This window comes from Rattus rattus, chromosome 3 (genome assembly GCF_011064425.1).
Source record: "Rattus rattus isolate New Zealand chromosome 3, Rrattus_CSIRO_v1, whole genome shotgun sequence".
Taxonomy (NCBI): Eukaryota; Metazoa; Chordata; class Mammalia; order Rodentia; family Muridae; genus Rattus; species Rattus rattus.
The window spans coordinates 122816943-122829891 of NC_046156.1; the positions used below are offsets into that span (position 1 = coordinate 122816943).

The window sequence follows — 12949 nt, forward strand, 5'->3', positions numbered from 1 at the left end:
TGTCATGGAATATCTTGGTTTCTCCATCTATGTTGATTGAGAGTTTTGCAGGATACAGTAACCTGGGCTGGCATTTGTGTTCTCTTAGGGTCTGTATGACATCAGTCCAGGATCTTCTGGCCTTCATAGTTTCTGGCGAAAAGTCTGGTGTGATTCTGATAGGTCTGCCTTTATATGTTACTTGGCCTTTTTCCCTTACTGCTTTTAATATTCTTTCTTTATTTTGTAGTTTGGTGTTTTGACTATTATGTGACGGGAGGTGTTTCTTTTCTGGTCCAATCTATTTGGAGTTCTGTAGGCTTTTGTATGCCTATGGGTATCTCTTTTTTAGGTTAGGGAAGTTTTCTTCTATGATTTTGTTGAAGATATTTACTGGTCCTTTGAGCTGGGGAGTCTTCACTCTCTTCTATACCTATTATCCTTAGGTTTGATCTTCTCATTGAGTCCTGGATTTCCTGTATGTTTTTGGACCAGTAGCTTTTCCGCTTTACATTATCTTTGACAGTTGAGTCAATGATTTCTATGGAATCTTCTGCTCCTGAGATTCTCTCTTCCATCTCTTGTATTCTGTTGGTGAAGCTTGTATCTACAGCTCCTTGTCTCTTCTTTTTGTTTTCTATATCCAGGGTTGTTTCCATGTGTTCTTTCTTGATTGCTTCTATTTCCATTTTTAATTCCTTCAACTGTTTGATTGTGTTTTCCTGGAATTCTTTCAGGGATTTTTGTGTCTCCTCTCTATGGGCTTCTACTTGTTTATTTATGTTTTCCTGGAATTCTTTCAGGGATTTTTGTGTCTCCTCTCTATGGGCTTCTACTTGTTTATTTATGTTTTCCTGGAATTCTTTCAGGGATTTTTGTGTCTCCTCTCTATGGGCTTCTACTTGTTTATTTATGTTTTCCTGGAATTCTTTCAGGCATTTTTGCGATTCCTCTCTGTAGGCTTCTACTTGTTCTCTAAGGGAGTTCTTCACGTCTTTCTTGAAGTCCTCCAGCATCATGGTCAAATATGATTTTGAATCTAGATCTTGCTTTTCTGGTGTGTTTGGATATTCCATGTTTGTTTTGATGGGAGAATTGGGCTCCGATGGTGCCAGGTAGTCTTGGTTTCTGTTGCTTGGGTTCCTGCGCTTGCCTCTCGCCATCAGATTATCTCTAGTGTTACTTTGTTCTGCTATTTCTGACAGTGGCTAAACTGTCCTATAAGCCTGTGTGTCAGGAGTGCTGTAGACCTGTTTTCCTGTTTTCTTTCTGCCAGTTATGGGGACAGAGTGTTCTGCTTTCAGGCGTGTAGTTTTTCCTCTCTACAGGTCTTCAGCTGTTCCTGTGGCCCTATGTCTTGAGTTCACCCGGCAGGTCACTTGCAGCAGAAAAGTTGGTCTTACCTGTGGTCCCGAGGCTCAAGTTCGCTCTCGGGGTGCTGCCCACGGGCTCTCTGTGGCGGCAGCAACCAGGAAGATCTGCGCCGCCCCTTCCGGGAGGTTCCGTGCACCAGGGTTTCAGATATCTTTTGGTGTTTTCCTCTGGGATCAGTACTGTGTGCAGCGTGCAGTCTCTTCTGGTTTCCCAGGCGTGTCCGCCTCTCTGAAGGTTTAGCTCTCCCTCCCACGGGATTTGGGTGCAGAGAACTGTTTATCTGGTCGGTCCCCTCAGGTGCGGTGTCTCAGACGCGGTGGACCTGCTGCTCCTGGGCCCTCCTCTCACGGGTACCCAGAGGCCGTTAACAGTTTCCTCCTGGGCCAGGGATGTGGGCAGGGGGGCAGCGTTGGGGTCTCCTCCGCTCTGCTGCCTCAGGAGTGCCCGCCCGACCAGGCAGCAAGTACTCCCCTCCAGGGGGCCTGGGAGCAGAGAGCTGCTGAGGGCAGGGATCCGCCGGCCCCGGAGTCTGGCCAAACACCGGAAGTGTCCGGTCCCAGAGAGCAGAAGCTGTATTTCTAATTAAAAAACAGAGGCTGCCCAAGCAGAGGATAAAGAGCTGGGTTGGGGAAGCCCATCTTAGTGTTCATTGCTTTATCCTTTGGACTGTCTGTTAACTGTGGCAGGGGGCTGAGAGCCTCGGGCTTGTGTGGTACTTTTGAGAGCTCTGAAGCACTGTGGCCAAAAATTATCATTGAAATCACCACTTCACTGTGTGTTGGGGCTCTGAATGGAAGCTTCTGAGAGCAATGCTCTGACTGCAGGTTTGACTGCCTCTGTTTATGTAGTAACAAGGTGGTAGTCTCAAAGGACTGGTGTCCATAAGCACCTGACAGAAGCAAATGGAAACACCAGAGAAAATGACACCAACCCAGGTTGAAAGCGACTTTTATGAATACCTGTAAGAGGCTATGGAGATGTCTCAGTAGTCAAGTGCATGTTATTCCCTTTGCAGAAGACTGGAGTTTGGTCCCTAATCCCCAAGTAATTCTACTGAGTTACAACATCCTGTAACTCAAGCTGCAAGGGATCCAGCACCCCCTTCTGGCTTCTGTTGACACTATATACCTGTGTACACACTGCATTCTTCCCTTACATATACGTAATTTAAGACACACACACACACACACACACACACACACACACACACACACACACGCACGCACGCAGGCAGGCATGCACACACACATTAAAAATAACATTGAAAAAATGTTTTCTGGAAAGTAATAAACTGTTCAGATAAGGTTAGACAGTATCAACACCAGAAGAACAGGAGCATGAGACTTCAGGTGTTTAAGTAATGGAAGTGGGCTTTCAAACAACCGCATTACCTTTGGTTTAAGCATTCCAAGGACAAGAGTTAGAACATTATAAAAAACGAGAAATGATAAAAGAAGTGTTCCTGATGGGTATTCTCAATGAGTATTCTATAACTGAAAATACATTAAGAGGACCACGAAGACCATCTCTTCTGTCTGCGGTGTGGTGCGGTCATTTGTTATACCTTGACGCTAGGGGGCGCATTGAAGCTGTGGCTGTGTGAACTGTGTCTTCTGATGGGCTCTGGTTTGAAGGCCAACCTTTTGTCAAACAAAGAGGAGTGGACTTTATCAATGAATTTGGGATGTAGCTTTATCACAAACTGCTAGAGATTAAGGGAAAACGTATGTATTGGTATAATGCTCATTTGTACGTGCATCCCATCCTTTAGATAATGGGATTGGCAAAAGTATGTGGGTCGGTCCTGGAAATGAATTTCCTGCAAGAATAGCTATCAGAAGTTGGTATGAATAAAAGAGAACTTAGAATTTTCAGAGGGATGCTTGCACTGACTACCGTTCTCAATATACTCAGCTTGTATGGGACAATTCCTACAAAGCTGGTTACGCTGTTACTCTCTGTTCAAGAACTGGAAATATTAGACACACGGCAATTTTCCTATGCAATTATGCACTGGGGGGCCGAAGCAACAAGCAGACAGATAGGCTGAAGAAGAAGGCAGAGGAGTCTGGCCTGAACTCTTGGAGCCACAGACCAAGCGTCTCCTCTGAGTGTTGGTTTGGGTTTCTTCTTGGTTGCCATTTCCACGGTTTTACCACCGCCGTGGCCACGAATTATCAAGTTTGGTGGTTTTGACCTTGGGAAGTGCCCTGCCTAATTGTGTGTGATCCACTATGGCGCTTCGTTTCTTTGCTTGTTTCTTTGTTTCCTTGTTTGTCTCTTTCTTCCTTCCTTTCTCCCCTCCTCGCCCTGACAATAACATGCTTTCTGTTACTTCATTGTTTTGGAAGTACACTCTCAATTTCCAAACATCTTGTTGGAAAAAACAACAGATACTATTTGACAGGAAAGGATTTTCAACAGAGGAGGAGGAAACAGACTGGGAATGAGAAATGGAGACAACGGAGAGAAAAAAGAAAGAAGAGGAAGAAGAAATGCAGGAGGAGAGGAAGAAAACCAAGACGAGAGAGAAGATGACCTGATTCGAGCCAAAAACCCAAACCAGTAAAACAACACAAATGAAAAAAGCAGACATTGAAAATGGTGTATTGGACTGTAAGAAGAAAACGTGCAAGCCTCACCTGGAGTATTTTTCATTTCTCTTCTATACTTATTTATCAGATGTAATTTGGAAAACAAAGCCAGCATGAATATGAGGTTTGCATTTTACAGAAAATAGTTAGCTCTCTATGAAAAGAGAAACAGCAATAACAACAAAACTTGTCTTAAGATTTTATTACGGGATCTGATAAAGGAGGGATATTTATATTTCCACCTCTCTGTGTGGACATTTTTATATACATTAATAAGCATCAGGAGTATTAAGTCAGGTGAAATTGTCCAAGTATAATGCTTAGGAGCATTCCAAATTTAGGATAGCTATTTGATAAATATTGACTTGTTTTATTATTACTATCATAGTTATCGCTAATAGTTTTATTTTCCATGTGATATCAAAATTCAAATGTTTATATTTTCTGTGTATTTGTGGAATAATTTATTCAATACTTGGTCCCCCTGTTAGAAGATATTATATAACTTCTATTTGATGGCCAGTAATTAATCAAAAGCTTTCTGTAATTTTTGTCACATAGATCCAATAAATGCAAACATAATTCTTTACAAATGGGTAATACAGCCCTTCTAAATTTTTATGATAAAACACATTTCAAGTTATTACTTATAGTCACTCATATTTTGTAGAATTTTACACATTTATGGGAAAAATGAGTTTATGTGAGTATGGTAAAATTAAAAAATAAAAATGTAGTAAGAAAAATTGAGGATAGTAGACTAGACAGACATTAAACTTTTCAGAGTTGAGGATAGAAGTGCTGAGGGGGGTAAATGCTGAATGAAGAGAGGCAAGGGAAGATGAGAGAAATAAAGAGAAGAGGGAACAGACCAGATGTGGTGAGAGAGCCCACCCTCCCACCAATGGAGTCCCAGGAGGGCAAGACACTGTGTAATGAGAGAGCCTGAGAACTTTCTACCATTAGAAACAGATTTCTAACATATAAATCAGAAAGTTTTATAGGGAGGGGAAGTACTTTGTGAATGCTTAGAAGTCTGAGTGAGGATGGCTCACACCTCGGCTTGTGATAAACCATCGAGGAATCAAAGAAGATTACCTTTAAACGGGCTGGATTGCCATTTAGATGCAGCAGTGAAACCCAGGGCTGGGTGCTGGACAGCATCGCTGCTCATCGAGAGACAGGGGCCAGAGGAAAGGCTAACCTAGAGCTGTGTGCCCAGTGGATGCATCCTTCAAGAATCAAAGCTAGATAGAAATGCTTTCAGGAAAATACAGATGGAGGAAATTTCCCGTGTCAGCCCCTGCTCTGGCGTCATCTCTAATGAAGGGCTGTTTTTCAGACTGTGGGAAAAATGGCTGCAGATGGAAGAGGGGAAAAGACTGAGCACAGTGACCATGCAGAGTTGTGGGCCTGTGCATGTTAGTGTTTAGTGCACATGACAAGGTCAGTCTGTGCTGTGCCTAAGTTTATGTAAACAGAGTGGTGGCCTGTGGAAGTTAGTATTTACTGCACACTACAACGACAGTCTGTGCTAACATCTACATAGAACGGTGATCATTGTTGGGTTTTATACAAAGATAAATAGAGAAGGAATGTGTCTGGTGGCTGTGTAGTCAGGTATGGGGGAAGGGGGTACCCCTGAGGGCCATGCTGAGGCATCCCTTCCCCATGAGGGACACACCGCAGGGCGGTATAGTATAGAATAGAGTTTATTTAGGGCATAGGGAGGGGAGTTGGGAGGGTAGTAGAGACAGAGTGAGGTAGGGGTGGGGGGGGAGGGAGGGAGAGAGAGAGAAGGAGAAGAAGAAGAAGGAGGAGAGGGGGGGGGGGGGGAGGAGGGGGGGGGGGAGGGAGGAGGGAGGAGGGAGGAGGGAGGAGGGAGTAGAGGAGTAGAGGCCTACCACGAGCACACGGGGAGAGAGAGGGAGGGCAATGGAGAGAGAGGAGGAAGGAAAGAGAGGACAGAGTGAGAGCAAGAGAGCAAGAGAGTGAGGAGGGGGCAAGCAACCCCTTCTATAGTGAGTCAGGCAAATCTGGCTGTTGTCAGGTAACTGTGGGGCAGAACTTAGATAAAATGCTAACAATCACAACATGCAAATGGGCTCAAAACTGCCACGGTAATCTTCAGGCTAGATATTAACATTGTGGGAATCAGTTTCCAGGAGTTTCCTGTGGGTCCTGCAGGTGACCTGCTGAGGAAGGGGAGGCTTTCCCAAAATAGATGAGCCAATTGCTATTCTTACACAAACACCTAAAAACAAAGCAAAACAAAAAAACAAAAATAAAGAGACCCACTAACTTGACCCCTACATAAAGGTCAATGTCAGGAAGGCTGGTTGTGTATCGGGAAGAGAAAACAGTAATGCATAGGAAAATGACTTTGAGGCCTTCATGGCTACATTAAAATCGTAATAAACCGAACAACAAAAGCATTAAACAAAAGGGAAAGAAAATGGCAAGGCACCATCACAGTAAAACTGGAAATGTTTTCTGAACAAAGATACTCAAGGAAGGAGGGGAGAGGCATAGCCATATAACGTTTGTTGTTTGGGTCAGGTTCTCAGTATGTTGCCCAGGCTGGTCTTAAGCTCCTGGGTTCAAATGGTCCTGTCTCTTGGGTCTTTTGAATAGCTGGGGCTGTAGGCACTGCCTCCTTGTCTACATATTTAAACAAGCTCTACAAGGGATAGGGAAAGTAAACAAGCCACTGAAAGGAACGAGGGATTGAAGGGAAGAGGCTATTTAATGACAGGTACTTGAGAGGCCATCAAAACCAGGAGATGTCACACATGAGCTGTAAATCGTCACCAGCAGAGCATTTGGAACACGAGATCTTCCATCAGTGTGTTCTTGGTCCAGGCACAGTGGAGAAGTCTTGCTATTGTTCATTAAGCTTTAAGATATACCTGTGTTATGCTATGTATGACCCAGATAGTTCACCATCAGATGTATGCCTGATGGAAGTGTGTGGGCTTGTGGCTTTGACATTGAGAGTTATATGTGATAGCCCAAGCTATAGAAAACTCAATGTCTGTCAACAGTGGAAAGCCTAGGCTGACATTCCAAATGCAATGAGAGGAAAAGGAATGAACTGCATCACAGTGCAATGAGAACGGCACCCAATGGAACGCCAACTGCCGTGCTCTGTGAAGGAAGCCAGACACACACCAAAACATTCTGTGTGATTCTTTACGCACAGCGGCTTACCTTCAAGCAAAGCAAAAGTGTTTCCTGGTATGTGTTAAACACTGCAGTGATTAAAAACCACCAAGGAAAATACGGAAGCATTGCCATAGTGGCTAGGGTGGAGCAGAGCCTGAGGTTGTTGGGAGGGTTGGAAAGGGTGTTTGCCGGGAAGAGAAACTGTTATTTTGTTACTGTTTGGTGCTTACAGGGGAGCTCTTGGTAATAAATACGTGAGCTATACCTTCACACGTTTCTGTAGAGGGTCATGACTCACATTTAGAAACAAGGTAATGGGTCAAAGAAACCAAATGGGGCCCATGACCACCCTGAGTGCCGACAGGATCCTGATCCTAAATATGTTCCTGTGATTTATGATAGGAACTGCAGTGCCTGTTTTTCACCTAAAAAACACACCAGAGCCAAAGCCGTACGATGTCGAGATGAGGAAGGGGAAGAGTCCTTCTTGTCTGATTCCCCTTCAGCTTTTGTGGCTCTCCAGTTCCTCGGAGAGCTGAAGGGTTTATACGCTTCTACCAGTACAAGTCAGCTCTGATTTAAGAATCTGACGTATGGGGAGATCTTGGAAAGCAGACAGCTGACAAGGGGCTAAGCTTTATAAGTTTAGAGAGCTGGGTCAGGGCCGCTCTTGTTTCTGCCTACTACAAATGAAAGAACCTCAGAAGCAACATTGTCAAGGAACATTCTTTGATGTATCCATCCAGGAGAGTCCTCAGAGATATTTTCAAGAATTCATTCGAGTTATTGTGACCAAAATACAAGATGGGCTTTCTTCGTTTGTGGCTATACCCTTTGCTGTCCATGTGCTGGTGCTGAACTGTTGAAGTAAATTAAAAAAAAAACAAAAAACAAAAAACAAAAAACTGGTAACGTTTTATCCCATGCTAGCACCAGCACCCGTGGGGCCCCATGGCACTGCGGGGTACTTTTATCTCGTTGGCTCCACGCTGCCCTCAAGTACTCTCTGACCCAGGCTGTCCACTGGCTGTTCCAGCGTGGCACCTTGCCACTCTTGTCCCTGGAGTTAGTTCTGGCACGTGTGGGGCCATATGGAATTAATTAACAATAATTAATCTCTAGTTAGTATCTCTCCTAATGGCTCTCTGTTAGCTGCAAACTCTCTGGTTCCAGCTACCCCATAAAATCAGGGCCCTAGAAGTGTAGCATGGGCTGGCCTATCGCAGCTCCCTTCCATGGACTCTGCTAACATTCTCAGCAACCACTCCCCTGGTAGTTGAGGTATAAACTCCCAACTACCCGGTAAAATCAGGATGCGATAAACTGCAATTTCTCAATCAGATTTATATGTTAAATTCTAAACCCACAATACCTACACACAATAAACTCACAACCAATTGATAAAGGTATAAATCACCCACCTAGATAAAATAAATTGACCTATAGAAATCTATCCCTTAAGAAATATTCATAACAATCTGAGTCTATGCAGGGATGCATTGCGGGGATCATTTACATCGGCCTCCATCTTGCTTACCTTTCTCTCTGCCTCTCCCTTTCCTTCTAAAACCCCTGTTCCCGCTTCTCTTCCTTCTTGTCCAATGATAGTCCTCATTTTTTGTGTGTCTGCCTTCACCTGCATAACAATATCAACTTATCCTGAACCTCCAGGCTTCTGCAACCCTTGATGACTATGAACTGTCATTGATGAGATGACCATTGCAATGAGAAATTTTACAAGAAAGATTAGAGTCCAGGAGGCTTGCTTCCTGGAAATAAACACTAATGTGCTATTGGAGGCTAAAGTCAGCTTGTCTTGGCTTATTGAAGAATATTCTGGACATCTAAGCTGCTACAGTAAAACTCAAACCCAATACACATATATCTTGAAATTGATAATGGCAGATTGGTTCAACTAAAACACAATTGGCCATCCAATTCCTTCATAGGCCTTATAAATGTTAATATTTTTGACCTTGCAATAGAGTTTTGGCTTGCCCGTTGTCTTTATTAGGGTTCCTATTGCTGTAATGAAACACTGTGACCAAAAGCAAGTAGGGGAGGAAAGCTTTCTCTAGCTTATGCATCCACATTGTAGTCCATCACTGAAGGAAGTTAGAACAGGAACTCAAACAGGGCAGGATGCTGGAGGCTGTAGCTGAGCAGAGGCCATGGAGAGGTGCTGCTCACTGGCTTGCGCAGCCTGCTTTCTTACAGGACCCGGAACCATCTTCCCAGGGGTGGAACCACACACAACGGGATGGGTTGTCCTCCACAAATCACTGATTTAAAAAATGCCCTACGTGCTTGCTTGCAGCCTGATCTTATGAGGGCATTTTCTTGATTGAGGCTCCCCCGACCCCTCAGGTAACATTAGCTTGTATCAAGCTGATGTAAACTGGCCAGCACATCTGGCACTTGCTTAGTAGCTCAGGTTTGCCTCCAGCTTGGGCAATCCTTTTGTTTTAGCTTCTTTGAATGTGGGAACTACAGGCTTGAAACCACCATGCCCTTCATCGAAATACATTTTAGGTACAGCTTCACTCTCGTGCACATTTATTAAGCACCCACCATGTGGACTTTAACATATTAGTGTGATGGTTTTAATATATTAGTGTGGTGGTTTGCATGAGAAACATCCCCCACATGCTCAGGCATTTGAATGCTTGGCCCTGTTGATGGCATGGCTTGGGAAGATTATGAGGAGGTAGAGCCTAGGTGGAGAAACTCTGTTGCTGGGGGCAGGCCTTGGAGCCTCATCTCCTTTTCCCTTCCCTTTCTTGTGGAGGTTGTGGTTAAAGACATGGCTTCTCAGCTCCTGCTTCTGCTGCCATGCTTCCCTGCCATAAACCCCGACCTCCTTAAGTTGTCCTTGGTCACGGCATTTTGTCATCACACCAGTAAAGTGGTTAGTATGGACAGTTTTATAATAAATTAGGACTTTATGATTATAACATAGAAAGAAAAAAAGGTACACACACACACACACAGACACACACACAGTGTCACCACAGGTTCAATTTCTCAGTACAACATACTCTACTCTAATCCTTATAATAATGGTTTTGCAAGTGGCTATTATTTTCCTTCTGGTTAAAAGATCAGGGAGGTCAAGTTGCATGCCCAAGGTCACACAACTAAGTGTGGAAGAGCAAAGTCCTGTTTTACCCCATGTCTCCCACGTCACATAATGCACATCTGTTATTAAATTCTGTGCTTGCTTTGACAGACTTAGGTTCTTTATGTATAAATATCCCCCCAAACAGAAAACACAGGTAAACCTGTTGTACCACAAAATGAGGGAACAGCTTGTCCGTGACTGTATAAGAAACAAGTATTTTCCTGATTCAGAGCGTGAGTTCTGTGAATGGAGCAGGCAGGGCCTACCTCCCGGTGTGTTGAAATACTCGAAAAGGGGAAAGTCAGGGACAGAGGGGAGGTGGGCTGTTCTGCAGGCATCCGGGTGAGGTGAGGCAAGCTCCTACCTTTTGATTGATCTTCATGGTCTCTTCTGTGTGGTAGAGGAGGAGCTTCTCCCCAGAAGATGTCAGGTTCACGTATACCTGCAGGCAAGGGTACTGAGAGAGCTTCCAGCAGTCAGGCCCACAGCTGAAGGAACAGTTAAACGTCTCCGTGATTGACACATTCAGCAGGGCACACTGGGCTTCTTCTGTCCACACACTGCAGAGAAGGGGCAAGAATAAGCGTGGGGCTGCAGAGCAGTTACCTGATTGCTGAACTGTGGGGGCCTCCCCCAAAGTCTATAGGTCTGTGTAAAGTTTATAGCTTTGAACATACCAGCTTTAGGCATCCTGCGACAGCACAGGCTTTGGTGCCTGAGAACCTTCTTGGTGACATCTACTGTATAGACTATTCACTGATAATTCAAGAGGTTATTTTCTTCTTATTCAATTCACCGGTAAGCATAATGCATGCTTTAGTTTTGGTTTTCATTTCGTGAGACAGGGTCTCACTATGTGAGCTAGAATGGCCTCAGAACGGCTCTGTGGCCTGGGCTACCTTCAAAGTGGTAATTCTGTTGCCTCAGCCTCCTGTTGGGATGGGATGACCCGTGTGCATCATCCACCTTGCATAACCTCCACTTTGTATTTCTGCAAGGTAGAGCTTCATGTTCAGTCCCCTCAGCCCAAACTCCACCCCAACCTAGGTAGAAATGTCTTTGTTAAGAGAAGGGCTGGGGAAAGGTGGCAAAAAGGCAGAGTAGCTGGGGGTTGGACTTGACAAGATAGAAGGAGAGGAATAAGGTCATTCTAACATGGGAAGTAAGATAATGGTAGCCTTTTGAAGATGTCAAGAGCAATGGCTAATTATATCCTTTCTCCCTAACTGGCGATTTACATAAATTATTTCCTTTCATCCTCTCAATAACCTTATATGTTGGTTATTAATCCCTTTGAAAGGTGAGTGAGTTGAGGGTCACAGAAATCAGGGGATGCAGTAGTCAAGGACACAAGGTTGGCATGTGATAGAAACAGAGGCTTTACTCAGTCTAGTAGGTCTCTGAGGTTGGGCTTCATTCTGTCGAGGTGTACCTTCCCAGGAAACCAGCAGAAGGTAAAGCCTTCTGTGCAGACAATGGGGTCAATCAGACTGCCCCGAGCCACGCCAACCAGAAAGATTCCAGCTAACCATTGCTCAAATTTTATTTTACAATAACTTCCGTTTTGTGATCAAGTTGAGCATTTGTAATTAGGGAGCAACACACTAGCAATCGATGCTTTGCCTTTAGGTATAGGCTGTACTGCAGTGAGCAGAAAACCCGTGTTCACGAGGAGTAACAACCTTGCCCTTTTGCTGGACACGCATGGATAGCTGTTGTACTTTTCGTGTGCAGATGCAGGCTACCCAGTCTCCTCTGCTAAGCAGATTGAATTTTTTGGAACCTAGATGGTCAGAATTTGTTTTTACTGTTAGGCAGTGAGGGTGGACATCTTAGGTCATTCTGTTAGGCAGTGAGGGTGGACATCTTAGATCATTCTAAGCAGGTGTGAGAATCTGAAAGAAGCTTTGGACTCAGCAAACCCTTGGGGCCTGAGCCCCCAGCACTTTCATTGTGGAAGGGAGTACAGCTGAAGGCCATCAGAGACAGAGCAGACCAGCCAGGATCTGAGAGAGAAGCAAATTGCTACATTTCAACTCGACTTGGCTTCTAAAATGAAAGCATTAATTTAGCTGTAGAAACGAGCGCCACAAAATGGTTTTCTTTTTCTCTTGGATTGAAACCTCCCACTTTCATATGAAAGGGACTTATTTCTCCAAGCCCAACCATTGGCAGATGTGCGTAGCTTCAGGATTCGGTGTCTGAGTGGCAGTGAGGGAGGGACACGGCAAGTGGCCCTCAGATCACTTATGCAGGAGAGATGCTTTTAGTCATCACCTAGTGCCTCTGGCCCTCCTCGGTAAACCCCTGGTGAACATTGAAATGAAAAGGATTCAAAAGCCTGTTACGCTAAGAGGTTCCTATCAGCCTTTCTCAGGGTTCACAACACATTAGAATCACTTCAAGAGTTTCAGAATACTGAGTACTGGATCTGGCCTCAAACCAACTAATTCTGATTTCTTTTGCTTGGGCATATGAGAGTCCAAGGAAGCTGGGCGATAGAGAAGTAGGATGGATGGAAAGGCAGTGGCAGACATAGAGAATAACAAGAATCAGGACACTTGAGTTCATGGGATGTGGCTTTGAAATCTCAACTGCCACGAGTTTGTGCTGTGTCCCACAGAGTGGTGTGACATCGTGTGTGTGTGCACACCTGTGCGTAGGTGCATTTGCATGCATGTGTGCATGTTCAGGTTTATATACATGTGTGTGCATG

At 44.5% G+C, this 12949-nt stretch overlaps 1 protein-coding gene across 1 annotated transcript in view; it reads right to left on the reverse strand.

The window, feature by feature from the left end:
- The window catches only part of Kcnmb2 (potassium calcium-activated channel subfamily M regulatory beta subunit 2), a 286445-nt gene that overhangs the window by 14850 nt on the left and 258646 nt on the right, over positions 1 to 12949 (reverse strand). Inside the window, exon 4 of the mRNA XM_032898549.1 lies at positions 10598 to 10793. Coding sequence (XP_032754440.1) covers positions 10598 to 10793 — 196 coding nt within the window. The remainder of the gene's footprint in view (positions 1 to 10597; positions 10794 to 12949) is intronic.